Source organism: Talpa europaea (genome assembly GCF_964194135.1).
Source record: "Talpa europaea genome assembly, chromosome: 6".
Classification (NCBI taxonomy): domain Eukaryota; kingdom Metazoa; phylum Chordata; class Mammalia; order Eulipotyphla; family Talpidae; genus Talpa; species Talpa europaea.
In genome coordinates, this window is record NC_140072.1 from 42604353 (window position 1) to 42621597 (window position 17245).

General features: G+C 34.9%; 1 protein-coding gene across 1 annotated transcript in view; it reads left to right on the forward strand.

The window, feature by feature from the left end:
* The window catches only part of ZC3H6 (zinc finger CCCH-type containing 6), a gene marked incomplete at its 3' end in the record, with an annotated part of 48175 nt that overhangs the window by 5541 nt on the left and 25389 nt on the right, over positions 1-17245 (forward strand). Inside the window, exon 2 of the mRNA XM_084235119.1 lies at positions 16669-16849. Within this exon, the coding sequence (XP_084091245.1) occupies positions 16669-16849 (181 nt within the window). The remainder of the gene's footprint in view (positions 1-16668; positions 16850-17245) is intronic.

Below are 17245 nucleotides of genomic sequence, written 5' to 3' on the forward strand. Positions count from 1 at the left end.
CAATAGGATTTGCTGATGATAGCTATGGAGCATGAATGAAAAGAATGAGTTAAAGCTACTATAAAAGTCTAGAAATCGGGTAATGAAGTCCTGATCAAATGCATTGACAATGAGAAAACAGACAAAGGGCAAAATTCATGAAATATTTTTTGCATTTGATAGAACTGGAGATAAAGATCTGGGAGTTTTTAATGGAGATGTTGGTTGAAGTGATGTGATTATCCAGTTAAGTGTATAGTAGACCATGGAGGAGACAGGAATTTTCTAGAAGCCAGGGGAGGAAATAGTTTGAAGGAAACTGCCCTGATCACAGAGCAGGTAAGGGTTGTGAATGGACCACAGAATATACTACATAGGGCATAAAAATGTAAATGAAAGAGTGTTGCAGTTGTTACCCAGGTGGCTTTAAGCCTAAAACTTACCCACATTGTTATTTGCCTGCCAGGATGTCAAATATATTTGTGTTTAAATGCCATTAGACTTGTCTTATGTCCTCCACAGTTCTATCATTCATACCTCCTTTGTAAACTCAGCGCTAGAGGTCTGTTTCATTCATTAGGTGATCTGCCTGAACATTTCAGTCTGTGATCCCCTTGTTATTAGGGAAAGTCAAGTTTTCACCTGAAGAGACTGGTGGTCTGGCTATGCATAAACCTCGTAAGAGTAAGTGACTGAATTTTCCAGGTCAAACCTCCAGTCAAGGACTTCCAGAATATTCTTTTGTATATGCATGCCTCTGGAGTTGTAGGACACAGTGGCTGTTTCAGTTTTTCAGATTCAGAAACTGGTCAGTTTCAGAGATGATTGGACTTGGGATACGTTAATACATGCTAAAAATAATGACATTGGCTAACATTTATTTGGTACTTACCTTTGGATAGGCTCTGTTTTAAGTGCTTTCCATAAATTACATTTCATTTAATCTTCACAATAACCCTAGAAATAAGTCCTGCTTTTTATAAATGAGATAACAAGCACTACAAGATTGGGTATGTTTCCCAAAGTCACAGAGTAAATCAATGGGACTATCTGACTCCAGAGTCCACACTTCTTTCTGAGGATAAACATCCCCATCACAATATATATATCAGATATATAACACACACAAACACACACACACACACACACACAGAATGCCTCATGTAAAATGAGGACTAGATATTTGCATCAGAGTGTATTCACTCCATGGAGAATGCTATATGGAAAGTCAAATTATCAAAAGTTGCTTAATGAACAAGAACATGGGATTAGAATCAGGGAATTGATTATCATATCTAGATATACATGCCTAGAATTTTTAATGGCATCAGGCTCTAATAAAATGATATTTATATCTTTTTAGTCTATGGAACAGATCTTGCATCTGTCTGCCTTATAGGATATCCTCTCATCTGGCCAATGCTCAGACTTGTCTCCACTTTTCCGTTTTCATTGCTTCCTTGGCTAGCCTGTCTTGCTGATAAACACATTTCTTTTCATTGCAGGTTAATATCTTTAATTAATCATCTTTTACTTCATCCTGTGTGCCTGGTTCTTTTATTTATTTATTTATTTTTGGTTTTATGGTTGAACTTTCTTAGAGCATTCTTATTTCCACTGTATGTCTTGAAGTGTTTGGGTCCTGGGAAATGTTACTTGACTGCTGATGCCACTAACCAACCCAGGCAGTAGTTATCAGATGACCTTAGCTAGCAAAGGCAGTTTCATCAGATTTGTTTATAGCTTAACATAAATGGTTCAAATGAACTTTTTCAGTACTTAAACTCATAGTCACATTCTGGAGTGGTAAATAGATGCCCAAAGCAAGTCTCAAGAGATTTCTGGGTTAATTATCATTAAAACTATGTAAAAATCATTAACAATCTTTTTATAAAAATCATACAAAAATAACCTAGATTTAGAACTCATGATTCTCAGTATTTTGCATATATTGCTGTTTATAGTTCATATAACTTTAATTCATTTGGTCTGTGTAGCAAGAATAGATGATAATATCTTCATTTTACTGTTTAGGAAACAGATTTGGAGGTTAAATAACTTGTCCAAGGTGACTAAGCAGCTGAGAACCATAGTCTGTTTTATGGCATTCATTTTGGTATTCTTTCTGTTGCTTTAATGATAGTAAATCTGGTTGAGGTATTGGACACTTAAAAGGGTTGGTTTGGTTTTTTTGCCGGGGGTAGGGAGTGGTGACATTTTTTTAAAAGATTTTATTTATGCATACAAGAACTGGGGAGTAGGCCAGAGGTGGGGGGAGAGAGGGTTGAGAGGATTCACCAGAGAGAGAGTGGGGAGCAGAACAGGCAGATCTACTGAAATACACTGCTGAAGGGACCACAGGCAAGACAGGAGAGGTCTGTTGTGCCATGTGGGTTAGCTCCTTAGCAGCATATGGAACTCAGGCTGCAGTGGCTGGAGATAGCTTGATAGTGCTGAGACTTTAACTCCTGTGCCACCAGGGAGGCCCTGTTTTGTTTTTATTTGATCACAGGCAATTTTGTTCTAGTTATTTAAAACTTCATCTTACATAACAAAGGATTTTTCTAGAAATAAAAACATTTAAAATTAAATTTATAAAGAACATTAATTTTTCACATTTTTAAGAGCCTGAAATCAATTCAATCTAGCTAACTTAGACCTGCAAACTTTTAGCTACAGAAAATAAGAATTCTACTAGATACAAGTTTCCATTTATTTAAGAGAATTCATTGAAAATGCATAGCAATAAAAAGAACTGATTCCTTTTGCTTAGATTTTACATGATAACTGGCATTTGACAATAAAATGTTGTTAGATCAACAGTAGATAAATATGGGCTTGAGGCCTAAATAACCTCTGCTTTTTTGACACATAAAGGAGTTTATGGGTTAATTTCTTTCCTACATTTTTGGAATACATAGATGTCTCTTCAGAAGTTGTATTTAATATAAGCAAATTAAAATGGAGGTGGAAAATACATTTACATAAGAAATAAATACATATTTTGAGTATATCATCAAATATACAGCTTTTTTTCAAGTGCTAACTGTCCACATGTAGAAATCAATATTTGAGCAAAGCTGGGGCTAAAGTCAATGCCATCATTATAGATTGAATTTCTGTGATACTGAGCAAATTTTAAATCTCTCAAATTATAGCATTTAAAATTTTAGTGGTCTAAATTTAAAAATAGGACATTACAATGCAGTAGCAATAATTTTCAGTACTGCCTGTTATTGCTAGATTACTCCTATGATTGTTGCTATGTACATTATAGGTAATAAAAAGAGGATAACTTTTTTTTTCTTTACATTTTAAAAGAAACAGGTTTATTAGGAAAAGGAGAAAGAAAAAGAGGCACCTGCATAGTCATAGGCAGGCAGGAGAGCTGCCCTTTGACAGTGTAGAAATTGCTCTGATATAGTGTTCTTTTGGGGAGCAGAGCATAACTTTGAACAGAGATGAGTGGAATACAAAGTAGTTGGAGGAACTTTTTTCCTCTAACATTTTCTTTTTAATGTATCTCATAAATATCTGGAGTAAAGATGATTGATAATGTTGCACAAAACTTTGGAGGTTTTTTCCCCTCATAAAATTTTAAGGTAGCTAAGTTAACATTCTGTTTTTAATTCATCTACAAAAGATGTGCTGGAGAATAAAGATTTTATCCTTATGCAGTGGAAAAATAAAAGATTTTTTTCTTGTGATTAATGGAATTAAATAATTAAAAAATAAGCATAGTTTTTAGAAGTTATTTTGTTTAATGTTAAGAAAACTAGTATGCCAAATAATTGAACAAAGTTAGAATTATGACATATAATTTCTATTATCCTATTTTGTATTTTTCATTAAAATTTTTATAACTATTTGTCAGCTCAGTAAAAGTATAATGTCCTTCCTAAAGTCATTAACTCTTTTGATGTTATCCTGTTTTTCTATGGGGTTACTTGAAAATTTGTTAATTTCTTTTATAAATAGCTTTCATAATCATGAATGGCAACATTTTCTCTTTTAATGTATATTTATACTTCATCTAATTGATAAAATTTCAATATATAAAGTGTACAAGGAGATTCTCCTAGTAGCAACTGGAAACACCTTCTCAACTTGGAAAATGAATATTCTGATATTAACAGTAAATCCAAATGACATGGCTGTTCTATATGTGACTTTGTTATACTTACTGACATGCCAGTCTCTGTGACATGCTAATCTCTGTGACATGCCAGTCTCTGATCATGTCACAGTAAGAGGTACTAGAAATGACTTAAGGTCAAGGGAGAATGGAGAAATATGCTTTAGCTGGATACTTAAGCCAAAGTCTAATTTTGGAATAGCTGTTAAAATCTACTCCCAATTAGTCTGGTATCATTAATTTGGGGTGCTTTTTTAATTTTTTGGGGAGGGGGTCACAATCATTTTTTCCTGGTTCATTGTAGATTCATCCCACAAGACTTTAAACTTTTTTTTTGAGGTATAATTGGTACAATATTATATTAATTTAAGGTGTATAACATAATGTTTGTATATATTGCAGAAGTGCTCACCACAGTAACTCAGGTGAACATTTATTCATCATACATATTAACAACTTTTTTTTCTTGTGATAAAGATTTCTATTTACTCAGCAACTTTCAAATATGTAATACAGTATTAACAGCCATAGTTGCCATGTTGAACATTAGCATTGTACAACGTATTTATCTGTTTGTGCAAAATGGTACAAGATGGAGTTTGCATGTTTTGGCTCCTTTCAAACCCTTTTTATTCATCTCCTTATATGCCTCTGGCAACAACCAATCTGTTCTCTCTCTTTATCTGAGTTTGATTATTGTTTTGTTTGTTTTAGATTCTACATATAAGTGAGATCATATGGTAGTTGTCTTTGTCTAACTTATTTCAGTTAGCATTTGCCCTGAAAGTTTGTCCATGTTGTTGCTAATGGCAAGATTTCATTTTTTGATGGCTAAATAATATTCCATTATGTATACTTCAACTTTATTCTTCCGTCAGTTGACACGTAGGTGTTCTCATATCTTGGCTATGGTAAATGATGCTAGAGTGGACATGGGTGTGCATTATGTCCTTTGGAGTTAGTGTTTTCATTTTCCTTGTATAAATACCCAGACATGGGATTGCTGGTGATAAGGTACTTCTATTTTTAATTTTTAAAGGATTCTCCATACTGTTTTCCTTGGTGACTGCACCAATTTATAGTTACACCAACAGTGTACAAGGACTCCCTTTTCTTCACATCTTGTCATTTGTAATTTCTTGTCTTTTTTATAATTCAATTTTTGTTTTGATATGATGCTGCAAAGATTATTTTGTGAATTTCAAATTCTTAGGGTAATTTATTTGCTGATATTTATTTCTGTTGAATAGCAAGCTTTCTAGTCTATACTGGAGAACCTAAATCAGAGGGAAACTAGAAAGGGAATGAAAATAAATAAATTTAGCTTAGTGAGAGTTCCAAGATCGTAAATAATATATTTAAAAGAACAATTTTGATAATATAGTGTCAAGAAACTATAACAAGTGAATTCACAGTTTTGGTTTATGCAGTAGTCTGCTTAGTATATAGAGGATATTTGAGGAATGGCATGGTTTTCCTTCATGATATAAATAAATAGAAGTTTATATTTCAAAGGATATATTTTAAAAATCTTAATTTCATAGATTAAATGAAAGGGCAGGGAATTGATTAAATGTGAGGGCAGGGAATTGTTGACAGATTTTATTGACAGAAACCAATGTTTTACAAATATTTTCAAAGAAATCTTTGTAAATAAAAATACGTGGCATACCATTTCCCTCATTAAATAGACACTATCCTTTCTTAGTTAACTTTGGGTCATCATGAGTAACTTACACTGTTCTACTCCATCTGTGTTTTATTGTGTGTTCAATATACTTTGATAGTAGGGGTGACTTTCACACACAGTGTTGCTAAGTATTGCTTAATGATAAGTACAAATACTCTCTAGAACAGACTCCTACAGAAGCTTTTCTGTCTTAGTTTCATATAGTTTTTTTTTTTCTTTGCTATTCTATGAAGGAAAAAATTCCCTTGGAATTCATGCTCCTTGGATTTATGCCTTTCCCAATTTCTTTTTTTTTTTTTAAATATCTTTTTTCTTTTCTTTTCTTTTTTAAGATTTATTTATTTATACAAGCACTGGGTACAGTTAGAAGCGCGGGAGGGTGAGAGAATTCACCAGAGCCAGAGCGGGGAGCAGAACGACCGAAGTACACTGCTGAGGGGAGCAGCGGGCAGCAGGAGAGGTCTACGCGCCATGTGGGACCCTCGCCCTGTGGCCGGGGATCGAACCGGCACTGCAGAGGCTGCAGGCAGCTTTGTAACCCAGCACTCAACCGCTGCGCCACCAGGGAGTCCCGCCTTTCCCAATTTCTATGAAAGTACTTCTGGTCCATTATATCCAGTCTACTCAAAATGCATGTATTTCAGGCAAATAACAAGAGGAAAGGAAACTTTAGGTGAGGGCTTTCTATCTTAGTGCTAAGTAATTACCTCCCTTTATCTTATTTAATTCTTAAGTGTTATGGTAAGTTGATTAATACCATTATGTAGATGAGGAAACAGAGTATACAAGGTGGAATAATGTGTTCGAGTTCATATAGATAGTATATGACTCAAAAACAGAATTTGGGGGCCTCCTTGGAGGCACAAAGGGTTGAGTCTGAGCAAGCACTATGAAGCTATCCGCAGTCACTGCTGCACGAGTTCCATCCCAGCCAGGGAGCTAACCCACATGGTGCAGTAGACCTCTCCTGTCTTCCCACTGCTCCCCTCAGCAGTGTATTTCAGTCACTCTGCTCCCTGCTCTGTCTCTCTCAACCTCACCCCCCACACATACACCTCTGGCCTGCACCTCAACTCTTGTATGCATAAATAAATCTTTAAAAACAAACAGTATTTGAACCCATGTCTTTCTGGCTCTCGAGCTTTTGTTCTACTCTAATATGATGTCTTTTTAAGTAGACTGTTTGCACATGTCACAAGTTCAAAGCATTAGGCATTTTAAGAAATCTGTTGTTATTGGACTATTGTGTTTGTTTAACACTTCTACTTTAATTTCCAGGTTCAGATGATCTCATTTTGCCAGAATGTTAGGTTCTCATTAAATAAGAGGTGGTTTGGGGTTTTCATTTGTGTCCTTTTTAACTTAAGGTGAAAATTGCTGTTTAGGCAAACAAAAGTGTTCCCTCTCCTTGATATTGGTGCTTTACCCCTTTTTGTTTTAATTGAATGGCAAACCTTAGTAATAGCAGTTTTCTTCCAGCATTCATCAGTTTTCTTTCCATCTTCTGACTTTGATATGGAGACTTTCACCTTGTCTTAGAACCCTGAATGAAATAGGGCAACCCATTTTTCAGCTCTGTGTCATTTGATTGTCTCTTTATTTCTCTCTTTAAAAAAAAAAAATTGGTACAGTAAAAAGTTTGGACTAATTTCCTTTGAGCAATTAAAAAAATGCTGTTCAATACAAAGAAAACCTTATAGCATCTCCTGACTCCAAGTCCCATATTGTTAATCTATTTGTTCAAGCCCGGTGGCTAATGTCCTGGCAAACATTAAAATAATTCCTGTAGAACTGAAGTAACTCCAATTTACCTTTTTTTTTTTTTTAAACCAGACATTTATTACATGACTAGTTGTTGAAATCCTTAAATGAACTGGATGCTGCATCAGCTGCCCTCTTGGGTGTAGGTGTTGTTCCTTTATGGAATTCATGCCTTAATCTGCAGTGTACAAGTTTGAGGTGTCTCATTCCACCAGTCCCAATGGTATTTCATCTTTTAACCTTGGCACTCCAGTTATACTATCTCTTCCATTTCACAGGATAGCCATATTTGCCACAGGTTGATTTCTGAAGGTGGTAGGCCGTAGAGCCACAGAGCCTATATATGTGTGTTTTATTGCAACACTTTCTGAATGATGACATTCCTTTAGTCATCTTGCTTCTGAGGCAGAGACCAAAGAGGGCAGAAGATAATTTCGCATGTCAGAAATGCACCTTTCAGACCTTTATAATTTTTCTTTGCCATGAATACATTATTTGGAACAGAATAGACTTAAATAGAATTAGATAATAAGAAACTATAGAATAAATATTGCTGAGAATTATTTTTAAATTATTTTTTAGTCACATTCACAAATCTCTGAAGGCCCTGTGTTTTAAAGATTCTGTTCCAGGCCTTTATGGGAAAACGTCTGTTAACTTACCACTTTTAGAAAAGGTATAGAAAATTGAATAATTTACATTTTCTACTTGTTCATATATAGATTTAAATGACTATGAGACTGCTAAGACAAGCTGGCATTACAGTGAATGGTGAAAGATAATTCATTTAAAAATAACCTTTACTTTTATTTATTTTCTGTATTCTCTATTTTGTTGATTTCTGTCCTTTTATTTTCATTTTTGTTCTCTGGAGTTTGCTCATGGATAAACTTTTTTTTTTTTTTTTTTTGCTTTATGCTTTATTTCCTCAAGTATGTGTTTAAATAAAAGAATAAATCTACCTTGTGGAACTCATTTTCTTTGTTCATAAGGTCTTTTTTTTAAAAATATTTATTTATTTATTTGTTTGTTTGTTTATTTATACAAGCACGGGGTCAGAAGCGCGGGAGGGTGAGAGAATTCACCAGAGCCAGAGCAGGGAACAGATCAGGCAGACCGACGAAATACACTGCTGAGGGGAGCAGCGGGCACTGCAAGAGAGGTCTGCATGCCATGTGGGACCCTCGCCAGCGGCTGGGGATAGAACCAGCGCTGCAGAGGCTGCTGGCAGCTTTGCAGCCAGCACTCAACCGCTGCGCCACCAGGGGAGGCCCTGTTCATAAGGTCTTTTAATTTAATAACTTCATGGTGTACTGTGCATCATATTTATACTGGAAGTTCACCAGGATGTTACATTGTTTGAATTTAGATGTTTCATTAATATGTTGTTGATGTATGTGTTACCTGCATCAGATGATTATAATGCCTGTTTGAAAAATCCAAGGCTGACATGATTGGATTTAAGCGATACTACAATATAAAAAAATAACACCTTATTGATTCATATCTTCCCTATTTTTAGGGAAAATCTTGATCCCATTCAAAGGAATAGCCTCAACAATAATGAGGTGGTATCTTATTTTTTATTTACTTTTTATTTTGTTATGTTTTTGATGAGATGACATTTTAAAGTTGTAAATCATGGATATGCTTGTAATATTTATGGAGGATTGCCTGAAGGATAATAGTCTTTATTTTTTGATATTAGTAGTTTTCAATTAATTTTTTCTCCTTTATCACTGTTGGAGACAAAACATTTCCATCAGTGACAGTGTGTGTATTTGAAGGGGGGGGGCGCACTTGTTATCAGAATCTCCATATATATTCCTATCTTCTTTTGTACCATTACTGGAACAGTGGCATCCTAATTGCTTTCCTTCAACATGTTTTGTTTCCCTTCTGTATCTTTTTTTCACTCTGAAGGTTATCTTTCGGAATGGAAGTCTAAACATATCACCTCCTTTCCTGAAAACATTTCTTTTTTCTCATTTCTTTTAAAATAAACTCCAAATGTGGTCAAAGTTCTGCATGATTTAGTACTGCCCAGCTATCCAGCTTAATTTTGAACCCTTTTCTTTATGATCTATCTAGTGACACTGAGTTGCCTTGGTTCCCATCTCAGTTCTTCTACACAGAGATTTTGCTAATTTTATTTTGATCTACCAGAGTTCTTCACACTTATCTCTCAGAGTAATTCCTGATCTCATTTTGTTTATGACTTCCTCAGGGACATCCTTCCAGACTTCCCTGACAGCTGACCTGAACCTATTGTGTCCTCTCCCAGCACTATTTACCGATCTCATTTACTTGTGTGGTTATTTTTTTTTTTAATTTGTGTGATCCTTTAATTGTGTTACTCCCATCACTGTATTGAAAATTTCATGAAAGAAGAAACCATGTCTCCTTATTTACCATTGTATCCCCCACATAGATGGTGGTGAATAAGTGTGTTAAAAGAATAAAAGCCTTTTATTTCCCTGGGGATACAGAGGGGAACAGAACATTGCTGTGCATATAGTTGTTGTGGTTTTTCTTTTTTTTTTAATACATAGAAGAACTGGGGTGTAGGCCAGAGGTGTGGGGGTGAGAGGATTCACAAGAGACAGAGTGGGGAGCAGAACAGGTGGATTTATAGAAATACACTGCTGAGGGGAGCAGCAGGTGAGATAGGAGAGGTCTGTTGTGCTATGTGGGTTAGCTCCCTGGCCAAGAATCAAACTCATGAGACTTAATTCTTTGTGCTACCAGGAAAGCCCTAGATAATACTGTCTTTATGAGAACTCAGGAGAAATTTCTCTGATCTTATACCTAGAGAACATTATACTTTTCTTGATTAACTGGTCTGTTTTTGTCTTGTTTGTTGTCTTCTACCTAAACCTTGTTTCCTGAAGCTCAGAGCCAAACTGGTAGCTCATATCTGAAAATTAGGAAGGGGTTTCTGACATACCCCTTTGTAAATTAATCTCAGTATTATTAGTGTCCTCTTTATCTTTAGAATTTTCACCGTGATTTATTTACATGTTTGGTGATTTATTCAATGAAGGGCTATAAGTAGCCTTATTTTTTAAAAAGATTTATTTATTTATGCATACATGAACTGGGGTGTAGGCCAGAGGTGCAGGGGGTGAGAGGATTCACCAGAGACAGAATGGGGAGCAGAACAGGCAGGTCTACCGAAATACACTGCTGAGAGGAGCAGCAGGAGAGGTCTGCTGTGCCATGTGGGTCAGCTCCCTGGCCAGGGATCAAACTCATGTTGCAGTGGCTGAGCGATAGCTTGATAGTGCTGAGACCCATTCCCTTGTACCACCAGGGAGGCCCTCTATAAGTAGCTTTAAAGAGTAATAAAAGTCACCATACAGCTTTTGAAAAAGAAAGTTAATCTGCTTGCTGGGTAAGAAATAAGATCAGTGTATCTCTCCATGATGAACGAGAAAGAGGAAAATGAAAGGTTATTACATATTGGGAGAAATTCTAACTATTGTTCTGATTGGTCATTTGGGAACTAGAAATTCTGTGTTTTTTATTCTTATGTCACAAAAGCCCAGGCATTGCGTTATAAAGATGTCTGAGGTAGAATATGAAAGTATCTGTTAAGCTCAGGGATATACAGCCAGCACTTTTATATGCACATGCTGGGAACTTTGCAGAATTTTATTTTAACTGTCTAACCTTAGTTCTACACATGTAGAACAGCAGTCCACATGTTCACCATGTGTGTGTTGTGATCTTTGTAGGAGTTCTGATGAAAGGCCTTGGTATTTAGCCTGACAATATCAGAATCCCTTTGTTTTCTTCCTGTTGCAAAATAAATTTCTTTAGCGACTGTTGAATTAAAAGCTGTGCAGTAGCACATATGAATCTGAACATTGAATGACTGTAACACAAATAAGAATAAAGAGTCATTTTAGGATGACTAAGTTTCCCTCACTTTGACCAGATCAATCTTACCACTCCTTCAGAGTCTTCTTTTGATAGCCAAGCTGTCTTTTCTTTTAGCTTGAATGTAGATTGGTCAGCTAGCCCTGTGGTGTTATAAGATTGACTAGAGGAGTGGGCAACAGGAAGTATTAGCAGCAGTATTTCATATTTTTTTCGTGGCCTGCCAGCAAGAAATCTGGGCTATACTGTTATCCACAACTACTTGGATCAGTGTAGTTTTATTTGTTGTATTTTTTAAGACTTTACAGTCTTATTTCTCTTTTTAGTTAATGTTCTTAGCAAGTTTTTGATAATTTTTTCAAGTTATTTGACCCCCATATTTGAAAATAGAACCTTACTGATCTAGAGAAAAAAAGGAGGATCTGTTTTTTTCTAGAGGGAGAGCAGTGTCCTTCAGGAACTCCTGAAATGCATGGCCTCCTGAAGGAGTTGGGAAGGAAATAACTAAAATTATCTAATTATTACATTATCACATATAGTTGTTACCTGTATAAGGCAAGTTAGGTTTTTATAAGGCAAACGAGTGTGTTGATTCAGGAAATAAGGTCTAGAAGTACCACATATAATTGTTAAAACAAAAGAGGAATTACTTGTAACAAAAACGAGTAAATAGGAATTCTCGGTTATCTCCAGGGAATAGATAACTTACATGGAGTTAACAAAATTTGCAACAGTTGTCATAGAAATAGGGGGATATTAGGCTAATTAAAATGTGTAATTTTGCTCATGTATTTGTACTGAGTCCCACTGGGTTGAGACTTTTAAGATTGACTGGAGTAGTGAAACAACCATGCAAAATTTGCCATGACTAGATAGTGAAAAAGGTATGCTGGATTTTTGCAAACGAAGGTCTTTCCAGAGGATGTATTAAGACTGGATCAAGGGTAGACTATAAGTGCTTTGAAATTGTAGTCAGTGGATTTTACCATTGTCAATTTGTAAAGAAACTTTTTCTGAAACTAATAAGATAGCTAAGATATAAATATTCAAGTTCTAGTATTGGGACAAACATGAAATCACAAAATCTCCTGTCAGGTAGCCCCAGTACTCTCCTGGGGTAAAATACCTAGTTTGGGTGATGAAAGGGAATTATGTCAGGGGTTAATCAAGAGGATCACATATAAGTTAGCTATATAGATATAGGCCCAAGCACATTTTCTGTGAAGCATGTTGAAAGATTCAGCCAGTAAGATTCAGATAATTTATTATTTACATAAACAACAGAGGCAAGACAACTGCTCATGTCTCTTGTCCCACAGGATAATACTGATAGTGAAGAGGCAAGATGGTCATAGGGAGTGGTAGTGCATTCTGTTGCTAAGTTTCCATACTGCAGCTTAGCAGTTTTTTATGCCTATAGTTGTACTACAAAGAGCAAGCAAGATGGAAAATCTTAGATCTCATTGCTCTCCAGAAAGGTGGATAAGAAACCACTCCACAGTAGCCTCCCACAAAGTGGGGAGGTGGGTGAGAAATAGTCTTGTAGCAACACCTTCTAAGACTGTCTATCTTTCCATAATCTGGAGCATCACAGAGCATATGACCAAAGCTTAAGTCAGCACATGGCTGAGCCTTCCCTATATGGGCTATGTGGAGACATGAGAGGTTGCCAGGGCAAAGGCACAGAGCAGTTTCCATTCATGAATAAGGGAGAAATGTCAGAGTGAATTTGAACAAAGGCATGAAGAGTATTACAAGCAATAGTTTCAGTTATCTAGGAAATATATGTTCTATTAATCTTATGATATGCATTTTACTTCTATAAAGTTTGTTACAGATTGTTAAGAAGTTCTGAGTATTATATCTTAACATAGTTACTTGGTACATTTTTTGTGTGTTTGATGATGTTCTGGCATATCCCAGGAACCTTGTATTCCTGAGAAATGTCTTTGTAATATCATCCCTCAGGAATATTTATTTGTATAGTCTTTTATTGAGGCTTTTGTGTTTCTTCCAGAAGACTCAGTTTCTGATCTGTAGCTTGTAACAGGAGCCTTTAGCAGAAACTACCTGTGGAGGTAAGATTGAATGGTTCAGGTTAATTTATTTTAATAGCCACCAATATCAAAATGGAGAAAAGTAGAATCCTTTATTGAGGCATACCATTTGAAGGATTTTGTGAATCATCCAAATAAAAACATGTACAGTGGAGTCATTGACGTATTTCAGAGTCTTTAATTTCATACTGATTTGTTTTTCTCCAGTTGTCTCCAGTCTTGATCTTGAAATCTAGTGATAAAATATATTTTAACTTTATTATTTAAAAAAATACTAGTCTTATTAAGATAACATTCACCCTTTTAAAATATACAACTCACCAGTCTTTAGGATATTCAGTGTTGTGCAACTATTACTACTATCTAACTTTAAAACATTTCCATCACGGGCCTCCCCGGTGGCGCAGCGGTTGACTGCTGGGTTGCAAAGCTGCCCGCGGCCTCTACAGCGCTGGTTTGATCCCCAGCTACTCCTTGGCCACCGGAGAAGGGTCCCACATGGCGCGCAGACCTCTCCTGCCGCCCGCTGCTCCCCTCAGCAGTGTACTTCAGTCCTTCTGCCTGCTCTGCTCCCTGCTCTAGTTCTGGTGAATTCTCTCACCCTTCCGCGCTTCTGACTGTACCCAGTGCTTGTATAAATAAATAAATAAATCTTTAAAAAAGAATTTATGTAGCATGGGGCAAATTTATATGCACTCTTTCTAGCTTAAGTACTACACATATTTAAATATCTTGTGAAAAGACAAAGTATCAATTAGTGTTTTTCACATAGAAAAATTTTCATGTGTTAAATAGTTCAAGTTGGAGGAGAGGTGGGAAAAGAAAGGATGAATGCCCATAGACTTTCTGTTGTTGTTTGTATTTAATTTTTGTTATGGACAATAGGTACACAATTTTTAAATGTACAACTCAAATTTTTATACATCTATATGTATAGTAGTGACAGAATTACTGAATATAATAATACACAGACTATTTGACACCCCAGAAGTCACCTTAGTATCCCTTTTTGTCAGTTAAAACCTTCCAAGAGGTAATCACTATTCTTACATTTGCCGCCAAATTAGTTTTTCTTGTTCTTAAAATGCATGTAAATAAATCAAATAATCTCTTATATCTGACTTCTTTTGCTCATAATTATTATATTTATAATATTCATTCATATAGTGTGTAGCAGTGGTTAATTTTTTTCTTTATTGTATTCCATTATATAAATAAAGCACTATTTATCCATTCATCTGTTGATGGAGAATTGGATGTACTTATTTTCTTGGGCCATAATGTTTTATAGTATTATAAAAGTTCAGAACATTTTTTTTTTTTTGTAATCAAAACAACCAGAATGCCAAGACTGGCTCACAGGGAAATTTTCAAGTTTGCCTAAATGTGTAAATAGCACTTTAATTTTGTAATAGAAACCTGAGAAAAATAACTTTGACTTCAGAGCCAATTTAGAGTGGTATCACGTGCCTATTCTATAATGCAAGGGATATATATATATATATATATATATAGTACATTCAATCATTCAGAAGCAGCAGAGCACATTACTAGGAGCTACAGATATAGCTGTGAAAGACACAGTTACATACCCTGCTATTACCAGCTGATAAATAAGTCATTTCAAACCTTGTGTAGAGTGCAGTGGTAATGAAATGAGAAATAGGAGAGTCCTTAGGATGTAACATCTCACCCAAACCTGGGTAGTCAGTAGGGCCTCTTGGAGGAAATGACATCTAAATTGAGTCCTAAAGAATGAATTGAAATTAGCCAGATGAAACAGGTGAGAGAAAAGGGGTTGAGAGGAGCAGGAAAAGGAGTTTTTATGGCAGTGTTTAAGGTTTAAAGAAACTGAAAGCTGGATAAACAGGAACTCAATTATAAAATGCTTTTTGGCAATATCAGGGAGTTTTGACATTATCCTCAGGTTAGAAGGTAATCATTGATATTTTTTATTATTATTATGGAATATTTGTAACTCCTGTACAGGCCATATAGGATGAATCCTCACTTACAAATCCCATACTTTCCGCAATTACCAATTCATGGTAACTCAGTTTTATTGAGACCACTTCCTCCATACTCAGTGGACTATTTTTATGCAAATTTGAGACATTACATTGTTGTTATTATTGAAGATTTTTAACAAGAGAGTGACATGCTCAGTTTTGCATTTTAGAAATTACACGTTTCTAGTAATTTTAAGGTATTTTAAGATGCAAACACCACAGTTTGGGTGGGTGCTTCTCATTTGCTTCCAGCCATATAAAGACACTTGTCTTTTTATACCATCATGTCTTCTATTTGTAAGTAGTTTGCATTTTTTTCAAACTGTAAAAATATAACTGAGTGTTAAATTATGTATTCTCCCATCTATGTCAGTTGGTTCATTTGCATTTAATATACTATTAATGAACATTTTGAATTCTATAACTATAAAAATGCTTTAATGAAAGCATTTTTTCTTATGCTAAGTCTCCATGGTGGCAAAGATACTTTTATATACAAAGTGAAATTAGATTTATGGTTTTGCTATGAATATTTTTTACAGATTTATGTTGAGGAATTGAATATTCTTGGGTATTGAAGTTTGTTTTCTTATTGAAGTTTACTTTGTCGGTGAGAATATATATTGCTTTTGATTTAAAGCTATATATATAAATATATATTATTGTATTTTAAAGCTAACACAGCTGTCTATGTATAGAGAGAGTAAAAAATTAAATAAAAATTTCTTTCTGTAGTAAGAGTGTTTGCTTCCTAAAGTGTTTAACTTTTTTTTTATTAATGTAGTTTAGTAGATGGTAGTTATTGCAATTCTTTGGGCTAACACTGCATTCATGCATTCCTTCATTCATTCATGATAGAATAGAAGTGATCTGAATCTAAACCAGAGGTTGGCAAACTTTAACTGCTAAGATTCGTTCATACATTTTGAAGGATTATTTTAAAAGAAAATAGAGAAGAATTTGTAAACAAACCAGAAGTGGCCTGCAAATGTAAATAAAATATTTATTTTACTGAAAAAAAACCTTGCTAATCCTGATCTAATGAATATAACTTAAACTCTTGGCATGTGCTTTCTTTTTTCTTTTGGAAATGTCTCTGTGAGGTTCATTTTAGAATTGACATTTGAAAATTAAAATTTTTATTGTCTTCTATAGAGAAGATGGTGAATTAGAAGATGGTGAAATAGATGATGCAGGATTTGAAGAAACACATGAACAGGAGGCAAAAGAGGATGAAAAGCAGAAAAATGAGAAAGCCTATAGAAAATCAAGAAAAAAACACAAGAAAGAAAGAGAGAAGAAAAAATCCAAGAGGAGAAAGCGTGAGAAACACAAGGTTAGTTAGAATATACTTTTTATTCTTTAGGTAAATTTTTATGAAATACACAATATTAGCAATTAAAACTTATAAATCATTGCCTATTTTTTAATAAAACATAGATTAGGTCTTTTTACATGTGTGATTAATAACCCCTGAACATACAGCTTATATGAATTATCCTAAGGTTTAACAGAAATAATAAAGGTAACTTAATGCATATTAAATCTTTTGAATTGATGAAAAATGGTGTGTAAGGATGCTGAAAGGCTAAGAAAGTATAATTTAATTCTCTACAGATAGAGGTTAGTAGCATTGTCATTAGTCCATTATGCATTAGTAGCACTGGTGTCCATTTGTTCATTTATTGTTTTCATTCATACGTATTACTGTGAAAATCTGTGCCATATGCTG